The sequence below is a fragment of the Acanthopagrus latus genome, chromosome 12 (assembly GCF_904848185.1).
Source record: "Acanthopagrus latus isolate v.2019 chromosome 12, fAcaLat1.1, whole genome shotgun sequence".
Taxonomy (NCBI): Eukaryota; Metazoa; Chordata; class Actinopteri; order Spariformes; family Sparidae; genus Acanthopagrus; species Acanthopagrus latus.
The window spans coordinates 644455-669210 of NC_051050.1; the positions used below are offsets into that span (position 1 = coordinate 644455).

The following is a 24756-nucleotide window of genomic DNA, read 5'->3' on the forward strand; positions in this document are numbered from 1 at the left end:
CCTTTTGATTTCAGATTTACTTTAAAAGAAAACTACCTGTTTCCACAGACTTATTTCACTTCAGACAGATAGTACTCAATGTCAGAGTTGCACTCAGATAATTCCAGGAGGATCTGATGTGGATTTTCAAAATTAAAGCCCTCTAAAATGTGACATTTTTGCCAATATTTCCCTTTGATTTCAGATTTACTTTAAAAGAAAACTACCTGTTTCCACAAACTCATTTGTGTTCAGATTGATAGTACTTCAAGTCAGAGTGTCACTCATGTAGTTCCAGGACGTTCTGATGTGGATTTTCAAAATTAAAGCCCTCTAAAATGTGACATTGTTACTAATATTTCCCTTTGATTTCAGATTTACTTTAAAAGAAAAGTATCTGTTTCCATAGATTCATTTCACTTCAGATTGATAGTACTCAATGTCAGAGTTGCACTCAGATAATTCCAGGAAGATCTGATGTGGATTTTCAAAATTAAAGCACTTTGAAAATTGAGATTGTTGATAATATTTCCTTTTGATTTCAGATTTACTTTAAAAGAAAACTACCTGTTTCCACAGACACATTTCTGTTCAGATTGATAGTACTCAACGTCAGAGTTGCACCCAGATAATTCCATGAGGATCTGATGTGGATTTTCAAAATTAAAGCACTTTGAAATGTGATTTTTGATGATATTTTCCTTTGATTTCAGATTTACTTTAAAAGAAAACTACCTGTTTCCACAGACACATTTCACTTCAGACTGATAGAACCCAACCTCAGAGTTGCACTCGGATAATTTCAGGAAGTTCTGATGTGGATTTTCAAAATTAAAGCCCTGTCAAATGTGTCATTTTTGCTAATAATTTCCTTTATTTCAGATTAACTTTAAAAGAAAACTACCTGTTTCCACAGACTCATTTCTGTTCAGATTGATAGTACTCAACGTCAGAGTTGCACCCAGATAATTCCATGAGGATCTGATGTGGATTTTCAAAATTAAAGCCCTGTCAAATGTGTCATTTCTGCTAATATTTCCCTTTATTTCAGATTCACTTTAAAAGAAAACTACCTGTTTCCACAGACTCATTTCACACCAGACTGATAGCACTCAATGTCAGAGTTGCACTCAGTTAATTCCAGGAGGATCTGATGTGGATTTTCCAAATTAAAGCACTCTGAAAATGGAGATTGTTGAAAATATTTCCTTTTGATTTCAGATTTACTTTAAAAGCACTCTACCTGTTTTCATAGACAAATTTCACCTCAGACTTATAGTACTCCAACTCAGAGTGTCACTCATGTAGTTCCAGGAAGTTCTGATGTGGATTTTCACAATTAAAGCCCTCCAAAATGTGAGGCATGTGTTTTTTGCTGATATTTTCCTTTGATTTCAGATTTAATTTAAAAGAACAGTACCTGTTTCCACAGACTCACTTCACTTCAGAGTGATAGTACTCAATGTCAGAATTGCACTCAGATAATTCCAGGAGGATCTGATGTGGATTTTCAAAATTTAAGCACTGTGAAACGCAAAATATTTATAATATTTCCCTCAAATACAGATTGATATTGGAGGGAATCTGGCGGTGTCCACAGACTAATTTCACTTCAGACTGATGGTATTCAACCTCAGAGTTGTTCTCAAATTATTTAAGCATTATTTTCCCTCCAAATTCAGATTGACATGAACACCTCTTTCAGCAGGGCCAATTTCACCAACCCAGTCACCCCGGAAGACTACCATGTCCTGTTGTTTCAGTCGCAAAGTGTTTCTTCCTTGTCTGTCTGCCACATGTGCTCCCTCACCTGGCCCATGTTGGCCAGATTTTTATCTTCTGCCTTGTGTGGTTATAGTTTTACAGTCTTTTACCAGTGCTAGTCCCTCTCCCTTTAAAGAGTTTGCTTCGTTGCTCTTTAGTTTGCCTATTATATATGTGGATTTGTTCATTTGAATTTAAATTATATTGTCTATATACAGTTCCTTCTAAAAGTATTCATCCCCCTTGAACTTTTCGACACGTTATCATGTTTTCACCACAAATGTAAATGTATTTTTTTGGGATTTTCAAAATTTTGAAAATCCATATCAGATCCTCCTGGAATTATCTGGTTGCAACTCTGACGTTGAGTACTATCAGTCTGAACAGAAATGAGTCTGTGGAAACAGGTAGTTTTCTTTCAAAGTAAATCTGAAATCAAAGGGAAATATTGGCAAAAATGACACATTTTAGAGGGCTTTAATTTTGAAAATCCACATCAGATCCTCCTTGAATTATCTGAGTGCAACTCTGACATTGATTACTATCAGTCTGAAGTGAAATAAGTCTGTGGAAACAGGTAGTTTTCTTTTAAAGTAAATCTGAAATCAAAAGGAAATATTGTCAGCAATCTCAATTTTCAAAGTGCTTTAATTTTGAAAATCCACATCAGAACTTGCTGGAATTATCTGAGTGCAACTCCGACAATGAGTTCTATCAGTCTGAAGTGAAATGAGTCTGTGGAAACAGGTAGTTTTCTTTTAAAGTAAAACTGAAATCAAAGGAAAATATCATCAAAAGTCACATTTTAGATGGCTTTAATTTTGAAAATCCACATCAGATCCTCCTGGAATTATCTGAGTGCAACTCTGACAATGAGTTCTATCAGTCTGAAGTGAAATGAGTCTGTGGAAACAGGTAGTTTTCTTTTAAAGTAAGTCTGAAATCAAAGGGAAATATTAGCAGATTACATTTTAGAGGGCTTTAATTTTGAAATCCACATCAGAACATCCTGGAACTACATGAGTGACACTCTGACTTGAAGTACTATCAATCTGAACACAAATGAGTTTGTGGAAACAGGTAGTTTTCTTTTAAAGTAAATCTGAAATCAAAAGGAAATATCATCAACAATCTCAATTTTCAAAGTGCTTTAATTTTGAAAATCCACATCAGATCCTCCTGGAATTATCTGGGTGCAACTCTGACGTTGAGTACTATCAATCTGAACAGAAATGAGTCTGTGGAAACAGGTAGTTTTCTTTTAAAGTAAATCTGAAATCAAACGAAAATATTAGCAAAAATGTCACATTTTAGAGGGCTTTAATTTTGAAAATCCAAATCAGATCCTCCTGGAATTATCTGAGTGCAACTCTGGCGATGAGTACTATCAGTCTGACGTGAAATGAGTCTGTGGAAACAGGCAATTTTCTTTAAAGTAAATCTGAAATCAAAGGAAAATATCATCAAAAGTCACTTTTTAGAGGGCTTTAATTTTGAAAATCCACATCAGAACTTCCTGGAAATATCTGAGTGCAACTCTGACAATGAGTTCTATCAGTCTGAAGTGAAATTAGTCTGTGGAAACAGGTAGTTTTCTTTTAAAGTAAATCTGAAATCAAAGGGAAATATTAGCAAAAATGTCACATTTTAGAGGGCTTAATTTTGAAAATCCACATCAGAACGTCCTGGAACTACCTGAGTGAGTCTCTGAGGTTGAGTTCTATCAGTCTGAAGTGAAGTGAAATTTTATTTTGAAATTCCTCATCAGAAACTCCAGCTATTGAGTTCGTTTTTTATGTTGGACTAATTGTACAAACAGATGAAATGTCCTGGCCCCCATCTCCTAAGGCTTCAGTGTGGTCAGAATAAGGATGGTTATATGAATTAAATAAGAGATAAATAATCAATGAATTAATTCCTTAAATGCTCAATTAAGTAATCATCTAATCATTTAGATAATTCATCAATCAATTAACAGACTGGCTGATTGATTGTATTTGTGTGAAATTGCAGACTGCCTTCATAAGTGTCTGCTTTTATTTTGAATTCTGTTCTGGCACGGCATTACCGTAATATCGCCTATATACAGGCACTGCAAATTAAGTGACAGCTAGGTTGACCGGGGATTTTGGAGTGGAGGGTGGCTTGACTGCAGTGCATAACTGACTAATGTTGATGTGCTCTGATAACTACCTCATACAACCACACATCACAAGAGGAGAACTGTCCCTCTCAAACCAATATAACCAATTATTTTGTCTTGATACTGTGCGTATTACACTGCACATTCCAACACATTTCCACAGACAGACATCCAGCAGCTCTTGTGTAGGTAGTTCTCCTGTTTGGTCAGTAGAGGCTCACACCTAGTTTTTTTCCTTTTACACATTAACTGGGCCCTGGTCATCACAAAGCCTGAAATGTCCCTTGGTTGAGGGTATTCCCTACTACATACTACTACAATCAACCTACAGAAAGGCACACTAATAAAAGTCTTTCTATCATTTGTTGGGTTGATTTCAGCTTTATTGGACAGTACAGTATACAGTAAGTTTATACATCCATGTTTTATTAAGGTTCAAGGTTAATTCATGAAAAAAAATAATATTACAGACCAGGTTGCAAAATTAAATTTAAGCTCCTTTATGCTACACAGGAGAATAAAAACACAACTATCATATGATGTGGAGTGTTTAGGATGATTTGACATTTCTCACAGTGTGAGGAATGAAGCTGCTGTCGTCTGGTGATATGGCAGCAGATACTTCTGTATGTTTTGCTAGATGGCAGCAGGGTGAACAGACTGTGTGGCTGGGCTGGGTGTTGTCTTGCTCTGGCTCTGTGTAGACACCTCAATTATCCAATGTCACAGTTGCTCACTATATGAGTACCAATGATGTTCTAGAGTTATCTATGCTAAATGGAGGACAATCTATGTTAAGATATTGAAAGAGGAAAAACGACTATTACATTAATCATTAACACTTCTCTAAGTGTTGTTATGGTTTTAGCTAACTTCCTGTCTGTTTTGCAACTAACAGTTCTCTCCCTCCTCTCTATATCACCACACGAGCATAACTCCTTTTCTTTTTTCCCCGAGGCAGCTCTCTTTGCCTTTCTTTCATTCATGCATTTTTAATTGCTCTGGCTGTTTGATAATCTAAGCAATCACTGGGCACACTGGAATTGGTAGCTTTCCCTGTTTCACCATTGCTTGTGTAAGGACCAGAACAGGAGGATCCTGCGCTCTCTTTATGAAGTTCTCTTTGCTGATTGGATAAAGGAAGCATACGACAAGTAAAAAGATACAATTTCTTTTCTTCTGTTTTTACTCCATGAGCAGGGGGAGAAGAGATGGGTGTTAGTGACTAAACATTTTATAACACTTATTTTAATAAATATAAATCACTCACAGCAGTACAGCAGAGTTTACAGTCGTGAGGAGTACTACTGGATGTGTGCCTGCTGACAAATCTCCATGTAATCTGATGAATTGCCTTCAGTGATGTCAAACAGTGGCTAAATTGAATTGCACTAATTAGACAGTACAAACATAAATGATCAAAGTGGAGGCAGCAGAACCAGGGATCTCATCTTTTTAATTCCACGCATTCTCCTTCCTGTTCTTAACCTAGCAAATACATTACCCACAATGCAACTGAGCCACAGAGGGACATTACTGGAAGCAATTTATGAGATTACATGCTGTTGCCTCTGAACACACTTTTCATGTGAAACATTGGTGTAGTTACCATTTTACAGTCGTTTCTGCCTGGTAATTGAATGCAACTTAGATGTATGTAGCAACACTTAATCAGCCCCTTTGTGCTTTTTTTCTGATTGTGACAGAGGGCACATCACACTGACAGCAGAGCTGAAACATGACATCACTCTTTATTCTTGTGATCCCATTAATACAATCATTCAGATGCCTTAACTCAATAGTAAACATTTTTAACATCTCCTCATACAGCAGTTAAAATTAATGTTTAATTTTCAAGGTTCAAATACTGACAACATTTTGTTTTCTGTCTACATGGACGAAACAAAAAACTAACAAATATGTTTAAATGAGTTCCATAAATAGTCCCTGATGATGCCCAGTAGAGCCCAAGGCACTAAAACATCATACGAGCAAAGCTTCAACATTAGAACTTTATAAACATCATATAATTCTGAAAAACACAGTCTCAGAAGTTTAAGTGTTTGTGTACTGTAAATATGAAACAAAAAAACTAATTGGACATCATTAAAACAATCTGAGGGGTAATCAACAATTTGAATGAACTGTGAAATCAAATCCTAAAATTTGTGATACAAACATGTTTAATCAAATTTATTTAAACTCCTGTTGAACATCCATTGATATTCAAACATACTGTTTTATAATAACACAAGTACCGATGCGAACATAAAGTAAATCCTGAATGGAGCTTGTTTTTAAACAGACAAGAAACAGGAGAGGAAAATAGTTGAAATTTGGCTTTCAAATAAATCAGTCAGTCAATCTTCCATAGCCCAGCCATCTCCCCTTAACTGGTAGTGCAGTGTTATAGTGCTATTTAAGGCAAAGTAGAAATAATACATGCAATATTTTAAACATCTCTTTCCTACCTGATAGAAAAGCAAATGGTTCTATTAATATACAGTAAACAAGTGTAGTTTGAGGCAGAAGTGGCAGGAGTGTTGTGCAGGGAAGTGATGTGCTGCCATCTCTTATTGAACTTGACTCTCAGAGTTTCCCTCCCAAAGCATCAGTAGCTGGTTGCCTGCTTGGGGCTCTAACTCCTATGTGAGACAAAAACAGAAGGAGACAGGGAAAAAATGTAAATACAGTATTGAGAGTTTGACATGTAAGCCACTGGTAGAGTTTTGCAACAATTAACAACATTGAATTTATTTATTTTTTCAAGGAGCACTTTGTAGTTCTGGGGAAGACACTTAATCAGAACTGACAGATGTGTTATGCCTGACTAAATAAACAAACTGACCATAAAGGACAAAATAATGTATACTGTTTTACTTTGTTTAATTTTGGCAGACCCTGCCACCTCTCTAGCTTCAAACAGTGTTGTGGGGACCTCATTTTCCTGAGTGAAATGTGAAAGACAAGGCCCAAGTATTAAATAAACCATGTTAAATGATGCCTGATCTGGGGTCTTATTTATAAATGTCAGGGTCTGAGTCTGAACAGTCTGAACAAGGTATATGACACTACCCATGTAATAGTTGTGATCTATAAAATCAAGCCTTATGGCAGAATGTGCACACCTGCAAGCAAATTCTGACCCAGACATCTTAACATTTTGGAGGCAAGGTGGCAGATTGTGAGGTGGACTACTGTAGCCAGATTGTAGAAATTACATGAATTATAGGTCTAACAATTCTTATCAGACATTTGATTTCACTTCATATTATACGTTCTTATCAGGGCATTTTATCATTAACATTCAAACCAGCAGTATTATTTGTGCTTATGATGACTATCCCACAAGTACCTTTCAGTGTAAAAGATACTTCGACACAAATTCAGCTCAATATTTCATCTGTGCTGTGTAAACATCAAATTGCCCTCAGGAGCACAGTGGGGAGGGTATGCACTGTGCTGATGCTCAGTCAATTGTAGAGCACTACAGCTGTTAAACAACGTGATGATGCCAGGATGTGTCAGGATGAAGGATATTGAGAAGTCTGCCCTGCCTTTCCCTGATATCAAGCGTACTGAGTCCTTTCCATCTCAACCACATTAACCACCAACTGATGAAATCATAGTCATCGGTTGGAGATATTCAAGATAGCATCAAATAGCATCAAAGCGTGGTGGCTGCCTCATACACTCTGCCTCTCCAGTTAAACGTCTTCACCTCCTGAATATATACCATAGAGAAACTATCCAAGCCTAGAAATGTATTCAGTAACAACTCACACAATTGTTAAACTCCATATCCGCACTGTGGAGAGGCCAAGTTCACGGTTACAGAACTTCAATAAATAAAGTGTTCACGTTTCAAACTTTCAATGGATATTCCAGGGTGGACGACACCACTGTCCCAATCAGTCGTCCAATCACACTGGTGGGTGTGACTGAGTAGGTGTGTTCAAACTTTTGTCTGGAACTGTATATATGTTGTGTTACCTCATCAACATTTTTTTTTTAAAATATATACTCTCACCTGTCCATCCCTGCTGATTTGGACCTTCTTGTTGTCATTCCATGGGTTGAGGATGTGTTGGGTACAGTGAAAAGGAAGACTCTCCTTGTGGATCCACTTCACACTGAAAACCCCTCCTAGTCCCATAAAGTCCCAGTCCTGGCAGCTCTCCTGCGTGATGACTGATGTCATTCGAGCATAGCCCTAAGACAAAGACAATACACTCCAGTTGTGTCCATTCTTGTTTAGTTTCAATGTTTACAGTTGGGTTACATTTCTGGCAAATGTTACATAATTTAAACACATGCCCTTGTCCCCCTTTGTTAGACTGTTACCTGGAAGTGTCCAGAGCCCTGAACAGAAAAGATGAGGATGATGAGGTTATTCTCCAGTAGGGCTTTGGTGAGTTTTGCCTCATTGCTTGGTGTAGTGGACCAGATACCTTTCTGCTGAGAAATTTCAATGTTCCTGATGTTGCTGCTCTTCATGATGAAATACTGCACTGATGAAGAGCCAAAATGAGACACTGGCTTTGAGATCTGCTGGGAACAAGAGGATAAATTGACACAAAGAAAAACAGGGATGACCTGAACCTCCCACCTACCTAAAATTGGTTCACACAAATAGATTTTAGCCCCGATCTCCCACTTGCCAATGGTTTTTAGAGATAGTCAAAAAAGCCCAAGGAGCCATGAAACAGTTCAATGACGCAATTGAGCTCTTGCTGAGGCCTGCTGGATATCAAGTACCCTAAAAATCTGGTCACAGACAGGTTGGGGAACTACAGCCACTGACAGCAGACACTCCTCTCCTATATCCCTCTCTCCTCTGCTGCATTCAGCAGTAGCCCCATGAACCCAATCCCATCAAGCATCTATTTGTATGGCGTGGGCACGATAATAAGCTTTTAATATACAGTTTATATAACTGTGCCAGCCTTGCTGAACCACAATACGAGCAGGCAGTTTCATGTTTTCAGTGCATAAATAATCCTTGCTGCCCACACATCCTGCTAGTCCATCCTCTCATTCATATTCTTTTCCATTTCTTCTGTGTTTTTTGCGTTGCTGTGAATCAGCACTCAAACAATCTGGACCGTTTGGGCTGTGTCCTTCCTTTGTCATGTCTTAGTTTAGAGAGCTATCACAGTTCACTCAGGTAGTCACAACAACTGAAAGACTCCTGATTGCAAGGCAGACAGTTGCCAATGCCTTACTTCCCTTTTTAATGCCTAACTTTTTTTTTTTTTTTTTTTAACTTTGTTATATTTTATACTTTTATACTCTGTTTATTTTAAGTTTCTCCAGTGTAGCTTGGTACTTCCCACTGGATCTTGAAGTACATGTATAGTGGTAAAAATGTATTAAATGAGTATTCACCACAGCCTCATCAAAAGCTCTTGGCCCTGGCGTCAGACACCCAAACTGATGTCTACCTATGCTGATAAAATCAGAAATTACCACAGGACAACTGCCCACAAACTGATGACAAAGTGGTTCATGAACTGGTGAATTCAGGACTGTTCGCAGATGATCCTTGTTTACTGCAACAACCCGCTGCAAGTAGTTTAGAAAGATACTAACAATGACAAGGTAAATGAGCACTGGGGAGTACTGCAAGAAAAAACTTGTACAAAGCCAAGTGTCTATAGAGGGAGCTGCATGACTACAAAATTAAAACTGAAATTACAACCCCAGTTTAAAAGGCCCACACTACCAAACAAATAAAACAGAAGGTGAAAATTTGATTATTTTTCAAAATGTAGTCAATAGAAAACAGACAATATATTTAAAGTTCGAATTTGCATATTTTTTTTGTAAATAGCTGTTCATTCTGAATCTGATGGCAGCAACATGTTTCAAACAAGTTGGGACTGGGCAACAAAAGACTGAAAGTTGTGGAATGCTCCAAAAACAGCTGTTCGGAACATTCCACAGCTAAACAGGTTGATTGGTAAATGGTAAAAGTATCATGATTAGGTATACAAAGGGGCACCTGCGAGAGGCTAAGTAATTCAGAAGCAAGGATAGGATGACATTCACAACTTTGTCAAACCAAAAATTGTGTAAAGGACACTACTACATGTGCTCAGGAATACTGCTGAAAACCATCAGAAAACAGTTTGTTTGCAAATGACTGAAAAATGAGAAAATGTTGGTATGGCAAAAAATATTGTGATTTATAAAATCTTTTGTATGCTCACAAGTGCGCAGTTTCCTCATATTAATCACAAATAAATTTGGAATTCATCGCACCATATGAATGTTAAAGCATGGAAGTGAGCCTGCTGACTAGTGATTCTTTATAGTGAATAAGGGTCCCAACTGAGATGATATCTAAAGTATTTTGTTTTTTTCTGGCACAGAAAAAGAAGGTGTTAATGTTAACATGGTAATTCTCTTATTCATGTTCTCCTCTGGCAGTGTGAGGACAGTTTAAGTCTGTGCATGCAGCATTACAAACATAATTAAATTGTTTCAAGTTCTAATACAGTCATCAACATATTAAATAGGAGATACATCACAACAAGTAGAATAATGCCTCTTACGTTTATTTTCTACAATCTGGTTTCAATTGTCTGAAATTATGCTTAGAGCGATATACACACAGTCAAAACAATTTTTGTATTCACATGTTTGTTTTGGGTCTTTTTATGGCTTTATTGATAGGACCGCTTCAGAGATGACAGGAAATAGGATGAAGGGAGTGACACGCAACAAAGGGCCCCAGGGCAGGAGTCAAACCCAGGGCCACTGCAGCGAGGACAAAGCCTTTGTACATGGGACACCTGCTCTACCAACTGAGCAAATGGGCGCCCCGTATTTAAATGTTTAAGTGTGTATGTGTGTAATGATTCACACTTTTCAGACTTTCCGGTTGATCACCTCAGATGGCAGCTGCAACAAAGTAACAATGGCTGCAGCATAATCCTTTTGGCCACTAGTTACAGCTACATCTACTTAAAGTGCTTGTTTTTGTCACCAACAGGCTGAGGTTGTTATTCTATGTGCCTGACAATATTACAGAAACAATTCGTAAAGAGAGAGATCTTTCTAGATCTTTCTAAACACAACTCTAGTTAAAGAAGTCTTGCACTCAATTCCACAAAGAGGTTAGTTATTAAAGTTTTTGCCTCATCTAGATTGTAAAAAACTGTTAAATCTTCAGCCATGACTTGAAATAAATTATTGCTGGCACTTTATCTAAGAAACCTCCAAACTCCTCTCTCCAACTCTGTCTCATTCCAGAGTGAGACTACTCTGTGAACGAAACCAACGATGACTGTATTTATGATGACGATAATATGGAGGACCCTGGCTGAAGGTATACCCTTCTCATTACATGTTCCCCCAATTTAATTCAATCAAAAAAACACTGCAACCTTTTTCACCATTTAAAATGTCAACAAAAATAATCAGGAGTATCGACAATGCTTGGAGGACAGGGATTACCTTTCCAGAGGAGGAGGGACCAGGGCTTTCAGAGGGGCTGTCCGCAGTCACAGAGCAGGAAAAATTACTGTAGAAGTGAGGCTCATCAGAGAGCTGATTTATGGGCAGTGAGGCCTCATCTTTGTTATGGGCTTTCATCTGAAGCCGACCTGAGGCTGCTGGTGTTCTACAGGCTCTGAGAAGAAGTGATGAAACGGTGTAGTGAGTCTAACTTGACTTACTATTCTAAATTCTCAAACCTGGCTCAAACCAGTTATTCATACGAAACAGAGACATGCCTTTATTTCTGATTCCTCTCATTCTAGATCTTAGGTATATTTCATCATTTTGGGTTTCCTTTTAAAACTAGAATCTAAAAGCAAAGAGTAAGAATATTTGTTTTTTTGTTCTTTGACAGAGATCGTTACTGAGCTGACAGGCAGGCCAGTCAGGAGGTGAAACACCACAATACATCACATCACAATGTAAATGTCTCTGTGTTTTAGACTGCTTGGTACTTGTCATTCATTGTGTTTGTGGGTAGTTGAGGACTGTTCTTGGAGTTCTTCACAGAATCATGAGGTCCCTCCTCTGATGACATGGGCCGGGGCCGCTGGCCAATCCCTGTGGGCTGCTGCAGGCCTGCCGCTTGCTCCTCTGCTGTGAGCACCTGAGGGAGATCAGTTTGAAATTGGCTCACAATTTTCAACATTGCTTTTAATAGTAGCAAAGATTGAAAGTGTTTTCATTGGGGTACAATAGTTAAGGTATTGTGTGAGTTTGGGTCATTATTCAGATTCATAACTGATGTAGACTTTAGCTGCACCAATTAGATTACTATGAATTTGGAATGTTGCTGAATATTTCAATTTGTCACTAAATTCTTTTAAATATACCTGTCATTCTTGTCTTACATACAATTTTCACTCTTTTAAACAGAAGTATTACAACTGTTAGGTCAATATAATATTGTAAAATATTGTATTTGAATTATCAGCAATAATCATTTAAGTAAATTTATGATTTGTGACCTGACAAAAGTTGCAGTGAGGCAGATTTATGTCAAGATTTTCTTAAATCAATAGAGTTAAAAAAATTAAAAAAAATCTCATTTTTTAACATCATCAACATCCATAAAAGAAATGCGGGCCTAAAGAATTACATACACATAGCCATAATAGTCTGAAAAACAATGCACATAAAAATGTGCTTTAACAGTGCTGATTGTGAGGCTGGTGGATGTGAAAAAGTAGAGAATAAAATCTGTCAGAAGCTGCTTGACTTACCTTCCTCCTGTGAAGCAAGTGAAACTTAGAAGAAGAAGGAGGAAGAGGGAGAGGAAGACGAAGACAAAGAGGAAGAGCAAGAGCAAGAAGAAGAAGAAAATTAAGAGAATAAGAAGATATAACGTACAGAAACCAGAGTGCGAATGACAGCCTCTTCTTGCTGAGACCATGGCTTGGAAGGGCAGCGGATCCTCTTGATGAACAAACTTTGCCACTTCTGCCTGAGTTCAAACACCAGCCCTGCAGTCTGACAACAAATAAACATGAGATAAAACTACACGCAAGTAAGAAAACATTAGATATCAAATATGAGGCAGGATAGAAACAATAATGACAACACATCAGTATTGAGATGAGATAAACATGAGTCATGAGATAAAACTACACGCAAGTAAGAAAACATTAGATATCAAATATGAGGTAGGATAGAAACAATAGTGACAACACATCAGTATTGAGATGAGATAAACATGAGTCATGAGATAAAACTACACGCAAGTAAGAAAACATTAGATATCAAATATGAGGCAGGATAGAAACAATAGTGATAACACATTAGTATTGACTCATAAAAAGGAATTCCTCTCATGTGTGTGGCAGTTAATCTAACAATTCTTTTTTTGATGAGTCAATCAATCTAATGATATATTCATTGATTATTTTCAAAGATTATTTTTGTATTGCACAATTAGTAGAACCATTAATATAACAACACATATATCAAGAAGTTGTCTCATTAATATATCAATATTTTGTTGTATCTAAACATATCACCTAATTTCCACCTCACTGCAGTATGTTTATAACAATGGCCCCTCTGTGTCAGATCATAAAAATCCTGGGCCTGAAATTAAAACATAGTGTGAGGCATGCCTTTGTCCTGCTCAGTCAGGCAAATCCCTAAAGCCCCACCCCACTGTGCTGTAATGGGGTTAATATCAAAGAAAAACCCCTGCACTGCAAACTGAGTAGCTCACTGTTAACTTGTTTATTAAAATTGTATTAAAGGGATATTCCGGTGTAAGTTTAATCCATGGTCTAACACGCCTCGACACCGAGTACAACTCAAGAGATAAAGTTTGCAGACTGCTAGCTTACGTAGTTTTAGCATCCTCAGAAACGAGTCCCGCACGTGCAGTAATGATATTCACTGAGCTGCTGAACTTGATATCAAATGTTTGATGCCTTGAAATATGTGCTGGGACCCTGTTTCAAATGTTGCTGAAGTTTGGTGCTGTTCTGAGCATTATTCGTGGCTTTTTGATGGCGATTTATACTTCTATACTTTCCATTTGCTGCAGTGTATTGTTGTTATGTGGTCGTTTCTGAGGATGCTAAAACTATGTAAGCTAGCGGTCCGCAAACTTTCTCTCTCAAGGGGGGGTCGTACTCTGTGTCAAGGTGTGTCAGACTATGGATTAAACTTACACCGGAATATCCCTTTAAACACCACACTGTAGCCTTCAGTATGTTTGACAAACTCTGTGGTGAAGATAACAACTCAGTCTGTTTTACCTCAAAACATTCCCAATTGTATCTCATACTGTACTACAGCAGACTAATTGCTGAGCACACAATCTGGGGCAAAAGACTGAAAATAATGCCCACTTTCCTATTCATTTAATGTTATCAATTTTGAATTGAGGATTCTGACTGGGACTGGACACAGAAAAATCTAAAACAATTTGTATTGTGAGGTTGCCAACAGCTCTATTATTAATATCTATAATAATCATTCAAATGAGGATAAAAAAAAACATAAACAAGATTTAAAAGGCTGACGGGTGAACAATGTTTCCTCACTTCTCTTTCCATTTGGAAAATGAGCCAGTCATCTATCTTCAACCCAGCAAGGTCCTCTGTCTCACTGTCACTGATGTCATCTAGTGGACTATCTGTGGGTAAAATCATAGAGACAAAGGACTGAATCTGCACAGGGAGGCTTCTAAATCAACTTTTGTCATAAAACACTCAACAGGTAGAGTTATGATTTTTGGTCACAGGGGAATTAAGCAAATGGGGGACTGACTCAGCAATAGGAAATCAGACTGCTGTGCGCACATCTTCACAGAGGTGTGGTTAACTACTAAGATCCTGGATCAAGCTATTGTACTGGATGGAACACAGGATTTAGCTAAGGGGAAAGGATGAGGGCTCTGTGTCTCTATTAAAAATAATATATGCTTAACAGAGTTAAAATAAATGGACAGCATATGGCTGCCCAGCAAATTCAGGGGTGTTTTTACTGTTGCTGTGTACATTCCTCCAGAAGCAATCTCAAAAGAATGATGGTGATTCTAATCAAACAGACCTCAGAAGGGATTAACCTAAATCAAAGACTCAGGTGTGAAGTCAACTCTGCCTCCAGAGGACCAACCACTGTCAGGAACCACAGCAGATGAGAGAAGAAACATGCTGAGAGTGAATATAAATAAGGCTGCTGGTCCAAAGAATATACCTAGTCATGTACTAAAAACACCTGATCATCGGCTAGCTGATGTTATTACTGACATTTTTAACATCCCACTCTGACAGGAGAATATTTCCCCCTACCTCAAAACATCATCATTCCTGTACTTTAAAAGTCTGCTGTGTCTATTTTACGTAACTACAGCCCTGTGGCTCTCACCCCCATCCTGATTAAATGTTTATCAAAGACAACACCCCTACCAGCCTGGATCCCCACCAGTATGTCTCAGAACTAACAGATTCACAAAGGATGACATATCTACTGCCCTTCACACACCTACAGAATAAGATCAGCAACATCAGAATGCTGTCTGTGTACTTCAGCTCAGCCTTCAACTCAATCTGACTTATAAAGCTGACTGGAAAACTTAAACTGGCTTTTAGTACACTATGCAATTGGATACTGACTTTCTCACAAGCAGACCCAGGAAAGTATGGATTGGCAGTCACAACTTCTCTACATTAGTGCCCTACACCAGAGCCCCCCTAGAACTGTGTGTTAAGCCCCCTCCTGTGTTCACACCGTTTTCCCAAGACTGTACCTCAAGAAATCATGAGAACTTAGTATGTGGACAACACCACTATCATTGGCTGCATAAAAATAATGATTAGAGTTGAATTGTTGAATCATTGGGAACCATACAGAATTCCTGGCAGTTTGGCCAGTAGTCAGAATATCTTGCTGTGGACAAGAGTTTGGGGCGAACAGATATCAAATATATCACCTAGTTAGTCCATGCTGTTATTGCCATGTTGCTAGCTTTGTAAAAACATGAATCTACTAACAACATCCACATACTATCTTACATGACTAACTTGGTTCACATAATCATTTTCATGAAAATCAAATTTGGCAAACCTGTGCAGTTTCTTTTTTTTTTTTCTCTCTCTTCACTTGTTTACCTGTAACTTTCTGTAGAGCAGGTTCCTGTAGGGCTGAGCTGGGAATTTTGGCACAACCTCCAAATATGGCTACAGTGATGGGTGTCACCATGGAGCAACAGCGGACACTGGCTATCCTGTGGCCTCGGCTCATCTCATCATAGATCAACCAGTCTGTGGGATAGGCGTGGGCCAATTTGGCTTTGCGGTTCTAAACAGCAAAAACACAGACATTTATAAATAAAAAAAAATTTGAAAAGTTGAAAAAATTATCATCCTGGACAAAATTTATGTCAGGCTAAACACTCAACACTTCTTCCATCTGTATCTCATTAAACACCTCATCAGGAGAAACCCTGTGTCTTCCTGGAAGGTTTTTTCATGCGAAGCAACTGAAACAGTTACCGTTTTAACCTCACCTCTATTTGTTCAATTACAATGCACCCAGCTATGGAATGGGAATTTATGTAGGTTTTTGAGAAAATGGTCGATGATCAGTATGACAGCAGTCACTATCAGTAATAGGTTTGTCCACAACAGTTTTTGTATTGGTGGTGCGTGTCAGATTGTATATCCTGGACACAGGATTCTCAGCAGAACATTTAATTGTAAGGAGATGATCCATGATATTCATCTGGCAGTGTTTTAATGTCATAGTTGATCAATGTATGTGTACATGAAGTCAATATAAATTTTGTTGATCTGACTGCAGGACATCACAGCTGATACTTTTAACTGAATCAAGCTTTGCTTGAAAGCAGAATTTCTCAGCTAAAGGAAAGCAAGGGATATTATCAATGACTGAGAAACAAAAACTATGTAATTGCTTCCAGAAGTGATCATCAGACGAAGCAAACACCAAACAAGAGTAGATTACTTGTGTATTTCTCCATGTAGGACGTGAACAACCATACTGTATACAATTAAAAAGCAAAATTTAAGAAACAAATGTGTTGAATTTGACATATTTATGTCATTATATTCTACAAATATAATGATTTTACAGCTAATTCTGCAAGCAAAGACAGAATTACAGATGAACCAAGTTATCTTTTTTCCTACCTCCATAAACTTGGACTGGCTCAGGACCGATGTGGGGTGAAAGTGGACTTTCTTCTCCCTGTTACTGGAAAGCAGGGAGGTCTCCTGATTGACATTGACCAGGTTTGGATACATGCCTGCCACTAGGGCTGCCTTTACCACGGCCCAATTCTCAGAGTTCAGATTGACATCGCGGATATCACTGCCCCCACGGGCACGGACGAAACCTGGGGAAGGAATGGTATGTTTTAAATTTTGGTATATATTTATTTATTCATTCCTTTAAGAATATCATGTATCAAGAATAGCAAGTGATCATAAATAAAGTGTTTCTTTTTTCCTCATTAACTCCTTTCTCTGCAAATTTCAGCCAATTTGGACTTGGACAAATATTGTAAGTGACTTTTGCTAGGTGATGTTCCACAGATATTTTGTGGCGGGAGATTGGAATACAAATGACAGCAATACTAACCAATAGCGCGGAGTTGTCCCAGCAGCTGCGTCCTCATGCCAAGTATCATGTCCATGGTGGCCTGGGACAGGAAGTTTTTCTCACAGAAGGCTCTCTCCCAGCCCTCACTACGGGCTTTCTGCCATGCCTGACACAACACAGGGTAAACATGAGGGAACATATATTTAGAGTCATGGTCAAAAGTTTACATACACTTGTAAAGGACATTTAATGTATATCATGGCAGTTGTCATCTCCAATTATCATTCTACAACTCTTATTTTTCTGTGATGGAATGAGTGAAACAAAAAGTGTGCTTCAAATATCAGTGCATTATATGTCTTCTGAAAAGGGATACAAAATATACATACATCAAATTAAACCATTTTTGGTGATGTAGAAAACTGTGTAAACCAAATTTGCTTTCTAGCACTCTGCCTCTTAACTTCTGAGTGATTCTGACTGATAAGAGCTGGTGACTTTTCAGAGCCTACTCTAATAGCCCACTACACTAACAGCCACAAACATTCCAATGGGCTCAGCATTGATCTTAAAGTGCACATTATTAATTTGAACAAGTCAGTCACCAGGAGCCATTTCAAAGCAGTTACAGGTCCCAAGATCAACTGTGCAAACAACTGCTTGTAAGTAAAAAGTGCATGGCACAGTTTTGTGACTGCAACAATCAGGAAGAAAATACAAATTATCACCTGCTGCTGAGAAAATTGGTCAGGAGTCAACCAAAAACAAGCAAAGTCCACAATCAAGTGTGTTTTTCATCCATATTGGCTGTGAAACTGCCGTGATAGAAAGAAGTCACAAAGCGCCTTAAAGCAAGAATAAAGTTTGCTGCTGATCACATGGACAAAGAAAAATGATTCTGGAAGAAAAATCTGTGCTAAGACGAACACCAAATCTATCTACCTACAAGCATGGTGCTGGTAGTATTATGCTGTGGGGCTGTTTTGCTGCCAGTGGATCTGGTGCTCTCAAGAAAGTAAATGGAATCATGAAGAAAGAGGATTTTCTCCAAATTCTTCAGGAAAACCTCAAATCATCAGCAAGAAGATTGGGATTTGGGTGCAGATGGGTGTTCCAATGGGACATTGATCCCAATACAAACATCAAAAATGTTACAAGAATCGCTAAAGAAGGCTAGAATTTAGGTTTTGCAATGGCCTTCCTAAAGTCCTGACTTTGAACCCCATTGAGAACATGTGAGCCAAGAGGAGTGGTTAAAAATTCTGCCAGAGGCGTGTGGGTGGCTATTAAAAGCGTGTAATTGAGGTGAAAATGGCCAGGGGACATAAGAAAGAGCCCAAGTTGCCGATCTGGCCCCAAATTCCCCATCCGAGCCAGCATCTGTGGGACTTCCTGGATCAAGTCCAATCAAAGGAGTTCCCACTTTTCAACCTACAGGTGTGACGGCCCTAAGCCTTGGGCCAGTGTTGTCCTTTTCCTTCTTGTGCTCCTCTATTCAGGTTCTCCCTGGTATAGCCCCACCCACCTCGTTGAGGGATTGGTGTCACCTTAGCCTTTATAAGACAGATGATTCCAAGATGGCTCCCTCTCTCCCTCCTGGAAGGCTGGTGCCTGATTGGGCACTCCAGCTGGTATTGTTTAAAGTTGTAATTACCTTTAGTTAGCCTTTGGTTTCCTTCTGTTAAGGTCTCTTTAATAAATGATTTTGATTTGCCTTAGCAGTTAACACCGTGGTTCCAGAAACCACAGGACACCCAAAGAGGTCCTGTGTCCGTGCCTCAGCATGTCAGAGCAAAGTCTGATCCAAGTTTGGGCCTTCCCTTCATGTAATGGATTTATTCATGAATGCCCAACAGATGCTCGATCAGATTGTAATCTGGTGAATTCGGAGAACAGGTCCACCACTTGAACTCCTTCATCAAATTTCTTGGGCCATTCCTGAGCAGTCTTTGCGGTGTAGCAGGGATTGTCCTTTTGGGGGACAACATAGCCATCAGTGTGCCACTGCCATTTCTGGATTTACTTGTGAACCTGCCATGGTTTTTGATTAGGTATTGTTTGTCAAGCGGCATCTACATGAATTCTAGGATCCAATGTTCACCAGCAGATCATTTAGCAGTAACAACTAGGACTGAACGATATGGACAAAATTTCATATCTTGATATTCATGCCAGATATCTTGATATCGATATGATACAATATGACTATGGGTTCGGTGAAAACCAAGCATTTTTCAGGAAAATAAAGAGATTATATTAAGCCATATACAAATGGTTGATAGAGAAATCATTACCAAATTATCACAAACTCACTACAGAGACAAATATATTTGAAGTAACAACAGTAAAGGGAGGGAGAAGATCAAACGAACTATGTGCATTTTTACAAGATGAACGATGACATCCTAATCTGGAGAGAAAGAGTGAAAGTGAAGATCGAGACTCAGCAGCTTCAAGTTATCGGTAAAGTACCAGTGGAATCTAGAAAGAAGTCAGAGAATTAATGGATCAACAGAGTAAACAGCAGCTATCCAGGCTCAAATCCACAGAGCGAGCGGCCGCGGTGTCCGCTCCTGCTGCCCCAGCCAGCCCCCCGACACACCGGCCTGCCGCCTGCACAGCCACTCGGGAGGGGAGAGACCCCGGTGCTGCTGCAGATTAGCCATGGACTGCAATGACTCTGAGCAGCAGGAGAATTACAATATAACATATTTCTCGTCTTTCCCCTGATGATCTGAATAAGTCGCTAAATTTGTCATTAGTTGCTTTTTAGAAATAAAGTCGCTAAGAGGGTCTGAAAAGTCGCTAAATCTAGCGAAAAAAGTTGCCATGTTGGCAACACTGTGTGTGTGTGTGCGTCTCCATCTCCCTCCGTCTCACTCACTCCCACCCTCATATGTTTGTCATTGGTTGGCTTCAGGTGTCGATCCACAACTAGAAAGAAATGAGGTTTGTACTTGGCTGGCCTTAGTGGTGCATTCAACAGCAATCGTAAAAATGATGTTCGTTGTGACTGCCCAAGCTGTACATGCAGGGCGCGCGGGGGAAATCTATATCGTTTATTTTTTATATCAATATCTTGAATGTTCATATCTAGATATAGATACGATAACGATATATCGTTCAGCCCTAGTAACAACCACTTCAAATCAGTTCAACTCACGTTTAATCTTCAAGATGTGTTGAGGAAACAGTACTTACGGTTCTTGAATGCATCCTAAAATAAAGCACTTCCTACTGGACAGTCACTAAAAACATGCTTCTTACATGATCCCTTGCCTACCTGGAAGGCTCTCAGCAAGGCCATGTGGTCACTGAGGGAGCTGGAAGTGAAACTTTTGCGGCAGTCAAGAGCAGCTTTTTTTTGAGAGCCCTGGGCGGGAAGGATGAAGGGGTCACGATAGGCCAATGTACAGGCAATGGTTAGAATGGGGTCCAGACACTTGAGTACCACAGCACACATCACCATCTTGCCTAGGTGGGGTTCCACAGGCAGATCAGCCAGGTGGTAGCCCAGATCAGTCAGGTCTTCGTACTGGTCCATAGCATCTATTGTCTGAAGAGAGGTAGAAGGAGCCAACAAAAACTCAATGACTTATTGCTGTAATACTGTAGTATGTGTATTGTCTAAGAGATTCGAATTAAGTGTGGTATATTGCATCCGTTAAAACATGTTACCTTTAGCATCTGCACAGCATTCTTGATAGCATGTGCTGAAGGAGGTTGTGGAGCCTTGGACAAGAACTCTGCTACTGGACAGGAGGAAGGAGCCAGTAGTTTGGTCTGTAGACACAGCTCCTTAAACGCACATCAGAAAATATCATTATAACATGCTCTTCACTGTGTTCATGTTCATCAGGACTTACTTATTCTGCATGGGACAATGGGAGTATCACTTCCTGTTTCATATAGCAAAATAAAAGTGCAAATATCAGGAAACAGAGAAACAAGTTGATGGAGCTCAGAGTAAACCTGTCAAAAATTAGCATAAGAAGCAGGTTCATCTATCTGGCTATCTATCTGGCTATTTATCTATCTATCTATTTGATCCTGATATTTCAGGACATGACAGTCAACTTTCTATAATGCCGAAAAATGATCAATGAAGTTACTGTATGTATATTTTTGATCCAGCAGTTTTGGTCACATTTTCAGAAGACCTATAATAAATTCACTACTGAACCAATCTTCATAAATTCACATCAGTGTTATTTAGCTTATCACTAGAGTGAGTCCATCAAGTTATCTTCAAGCATCAGACCAATAAAAAGAAAATCTACATCCGTGCAGATCTCATTTGCTACATTTGCTGATGTAGGATAGTATGTGTGGTACATCTCATTACCTGCAGTGGCATGCGCAGCAGCTGTGGAACCTGGAATTCCAGCATGTTACTGTGCCTGAGTCGACTGAAAAGGTGGAAACAAATCCCTGGTCTGCATCGTCCCGCTCTGACGATACATAATATGTTCAGAAGGACTCAAACACATTTAAAGTTCATCAGTGGGGGAAAAAATATACTAAAATCAATGGAGGTTTTCTCATTTAGTCACAAAAATACAATATCGGGCGAGATGTGGGATTTAACATTAGTTGAGAAGATAAAAAATGTAGAATATTGACATTTTTAATGTTACCTTCCCTTCCTTTGTAGAGCGCTGGCTTTGGAAATCCAAACTGTCTTCAACATGGATACATGACTGAGAGTATCAAAGGATTTCTTTAACAGGAAAAATACATTTATGAGTTAATTTCTAATCAGGTGTTTAAAATTCTATTGTTAGAATTCATGTTATTCTCAAGTTGTAAATTTTTACAGTGACTGTACCTCCTTGACCTTTCCTGAATCAATGACGAAGACAACATCGTTGATAGTGATGCTTGTCTCTGCGATGTTAGTAGAAAGAATCTGAAGAGAAGAAGTTATCATTAATAATATTGTTTGAAAAATAATGAATTCCCTTCAAATATCACGTGAAATTCCATTTAAAGGAAAACCATACTACTGACTTGTAGTAACAAGCAACAGTTCTCAGCATTTTTATTTTGACGGTATGTATGAATGTGGTCTGTGTCTTGACAAATGCTGATTGATGATGGAAAAAAGCCACTGACATCAGTGATATCAGAAACTCACTATCTTCCTGACACGAGGTGGAGAGGTGTCCATGGCTTTCTTCTGATCCCGTGTCTGCATATCTGAATGTAGAGTGAACACCCGGTACCTGAGAGACGACACATCTCTGTAAGAGACACACTACACAATATGCCATTGTACCATACTACGCTCAACACAATCAACTGACGTGATAAAAAAACGTCTGAGACCACTGGTCAAAAATATTTCTATATTGTATTTGTTTTGAATGCAATATCATTTTTTTCATTACTTATGATAATATTAGTTTAACAGTTTGAGTAAAAAGCTAAATCTTTAAAAAGTGTCCATGAACATTAGAATATGTAGTATTTGATAAGTCCCCCTTTTGCTTTAACAACAGTGTTGCGTCTTCCTTGACAAACCTTTTAGCTGCTGAGAGTACGAGGTTGGGTCCTCGGGTTCGCAGATTTGTGACGCGCTAGGAGGCTATGATGACAGATACGCTGAGATCCAAAGATGCTTTTGGAGCATTTTTTATGAACAAACAGCACAGAGCTGTAACAGCGCAGCAAAGATGGATAAATGGAAAAATTAAAACCAGCGGATTAAAAAGATTAAAAAGTGATGAATGAATGAGTGGGTAGCGGTCGACAAATATTACGGATACTACCCAACCCTGCCTCTCTCATTTGTGTCACAGGTGAGTGCGCACCTTTACACACACACACACACACACACACACACACACACACACACTCTCTTACGCACGTGCACATGCCCACTCCCACGTGAACCACTGCCTCTGCAGCACACACACTCTCAAGCACACCGTGCTCCTCATCTTCAACCTGCATGTCTCCTACAAACAGCATGCTCCTGAGCATGGACTCCAGGATTTGACAGTATTCCATAAAGCTTCTTGTAATGTCACAGAATACTTTGATTTCTCCTTGATGTCTCCAAATGCCACCATTAATGTTCATTTGGGTTCAGGTCATGTGGAGGAAAGTCCATGAAAGTCAGGACTCCTTGGTCTTCGTTGGTTTTAAAGTAGTTCTTGCAAAGTTTTGAGGTCTGTTTGGGGTAACAAAACCTCTGGCATCCATGCCAGCTCAAGTGCATTCTGTCATTAAAGCAAAAAGGGTTACTAAAATGTTTGGGAACTGATGGACTTTTTTTGAAGATTTTACTTTTCTCAAAGATTAGACTGATATTATCATTTGAAATGTATTCAAAAAAAATCTGATTTAACCCTACTATATTGATTATGGCTGAGTCTACTGTTGTTTACATGGAGAATCATCTGCTGATGTTATGGCAATTTGCTAATATACCTGGGGTCCATGACTGACATGCATACGATTGCCCATATACACCAAGCAGACCAGTGATCAGTGTCCAGGCTGTGTGTCAGCGTTGGGGACTCTAATTTCTGTGGTATGTTGCTATCAGTTCACACTAGCTGGTCCTTGCTGCTGGCTGTTCACCAAAGGGAGCATAGCCAATTGGCAGTGAATGAACCCAGCAGTAGGAATCATTTAGATTGGCTGTTCAGCTAAGCAAATTAGTGCACAAGAAGAGAATGGGAAAAGAAAGATAAAACCCCATTGAGCCTGTCAATGCACTGCTTAATCATTACAGCAACTGTATATCCACAGTCCTGAGTGTTTTTGTTTCACTATTCGAATAAAAAATAGACATAAACAGCAACTGGTGGTATGGAGAGTATTTTCTCTGAAACCACATGTACAAATAGAATTATTGTGGTGTTTGAATGAATTCCATGCTTCTTATGTCAAGTACATATTTCACCTCTCAGACTGGGTGGAAAATCTTTTATCGTCATACAGGATGCGGTCCCTGAGTGTCACTATCTCATCATATCCAGGAAGAAAAATCAGGACAGCCCCTGAAGACCAACAGATAAAAACTCACATTCAGGTAATCCTGAAATACCAAAATTAAGCAGCTATGTTGTTAAAATCCAGATATGTACTGAGACTCACCATCACTACTGGTGGAGCAGATATTATGCAGCAGCGCCATGATGAGGTCCAGGTCCACCAACTCATCATCAAAGCCGTGGTGGTAGAGTTTGAGTAGCTCCTGGTCTTCAGTGCTTAGCTCTGCACTGCCACACTGCAGCAGAGTGGACTCATCCAGGCTGCTCACCTCCCCCAAAGGACTACACAGTTAACAGGAATGTAGGTACAAGCCG

General features: G+C 39.0%; 1 protein-coding gene across 6 annotated transcripts in view; it reads right to left on the reverse strand.

Moving 5' to 3' along the window:
- Positions 1-5618: 5618 nt before the first annotated feature.
- Positions 5619-24756, reverse strand: part of LOC119029468 (3'-5' RNA helicase YTHDC2) — a 57386-nt gene continuing 38248 nt past the window's right edge. For 3 of the 6 annotated variants that reach the window (XM_037116288.1, XM_037116289.1, XM_037116290.1), the window contains 18 exons: positions 24545-24723; positions 24351-24447; positions 22575-22662; positions 22266-22346; positions 22075-22157; positions 21783-21888; positions 21116-21235; positions 20721-20993; positions 17477-17603; positions 17026-17231; positions 15985-16174; positions 14416-14507; positions 12740-12859; positions 11845-11996; positions 11348-11522; positions 8231-8437; positions 7917-8099; positions 5619-6531 (listed from right to left, as the gene is read on the reverse strand). In XM_037116288.1, coding sequence (XP_036972183.1) covers positions 6460-6531; positions 7917-8099; positions 8231-8437; positions 11348-11522; positions 11845-11996; positions 12740-12859; positions 14416-14507; positions 15985-16174; positions 17026-17231; positions 17477-17603; positions 20721-20993; positions 21116-21235; positions 21783-21888; positions 22075-22157; positions 22266-22346; positions 22575-22662; positions 24351-24447; positions 24545-24723 — 2551 coding nt within the window. In that variant the 3' untranslated portion in view covers positions 5619-6459. The remainder of the gene's footprint in view (positions 6532-7916; positions 8100-8230; positions 8438-11347; positions 11523-11844; positions 11997-12739; positions 12860-14415; positions 14508-15984; positions 16175-17025; positions 17232-17476; positions 17604-20720; positions 20994-21115; positions 21236-21782; positions 21889-22074; positions 22158-22265; positions 22347-22574; positions 22663-24350; positions 24448-24544; positions 24724-24756) is intronic. The other 3 variants (XM_037116286.1, XM_037116287.1, XM_037116285.1) reach the window with 3 other exon arrangements.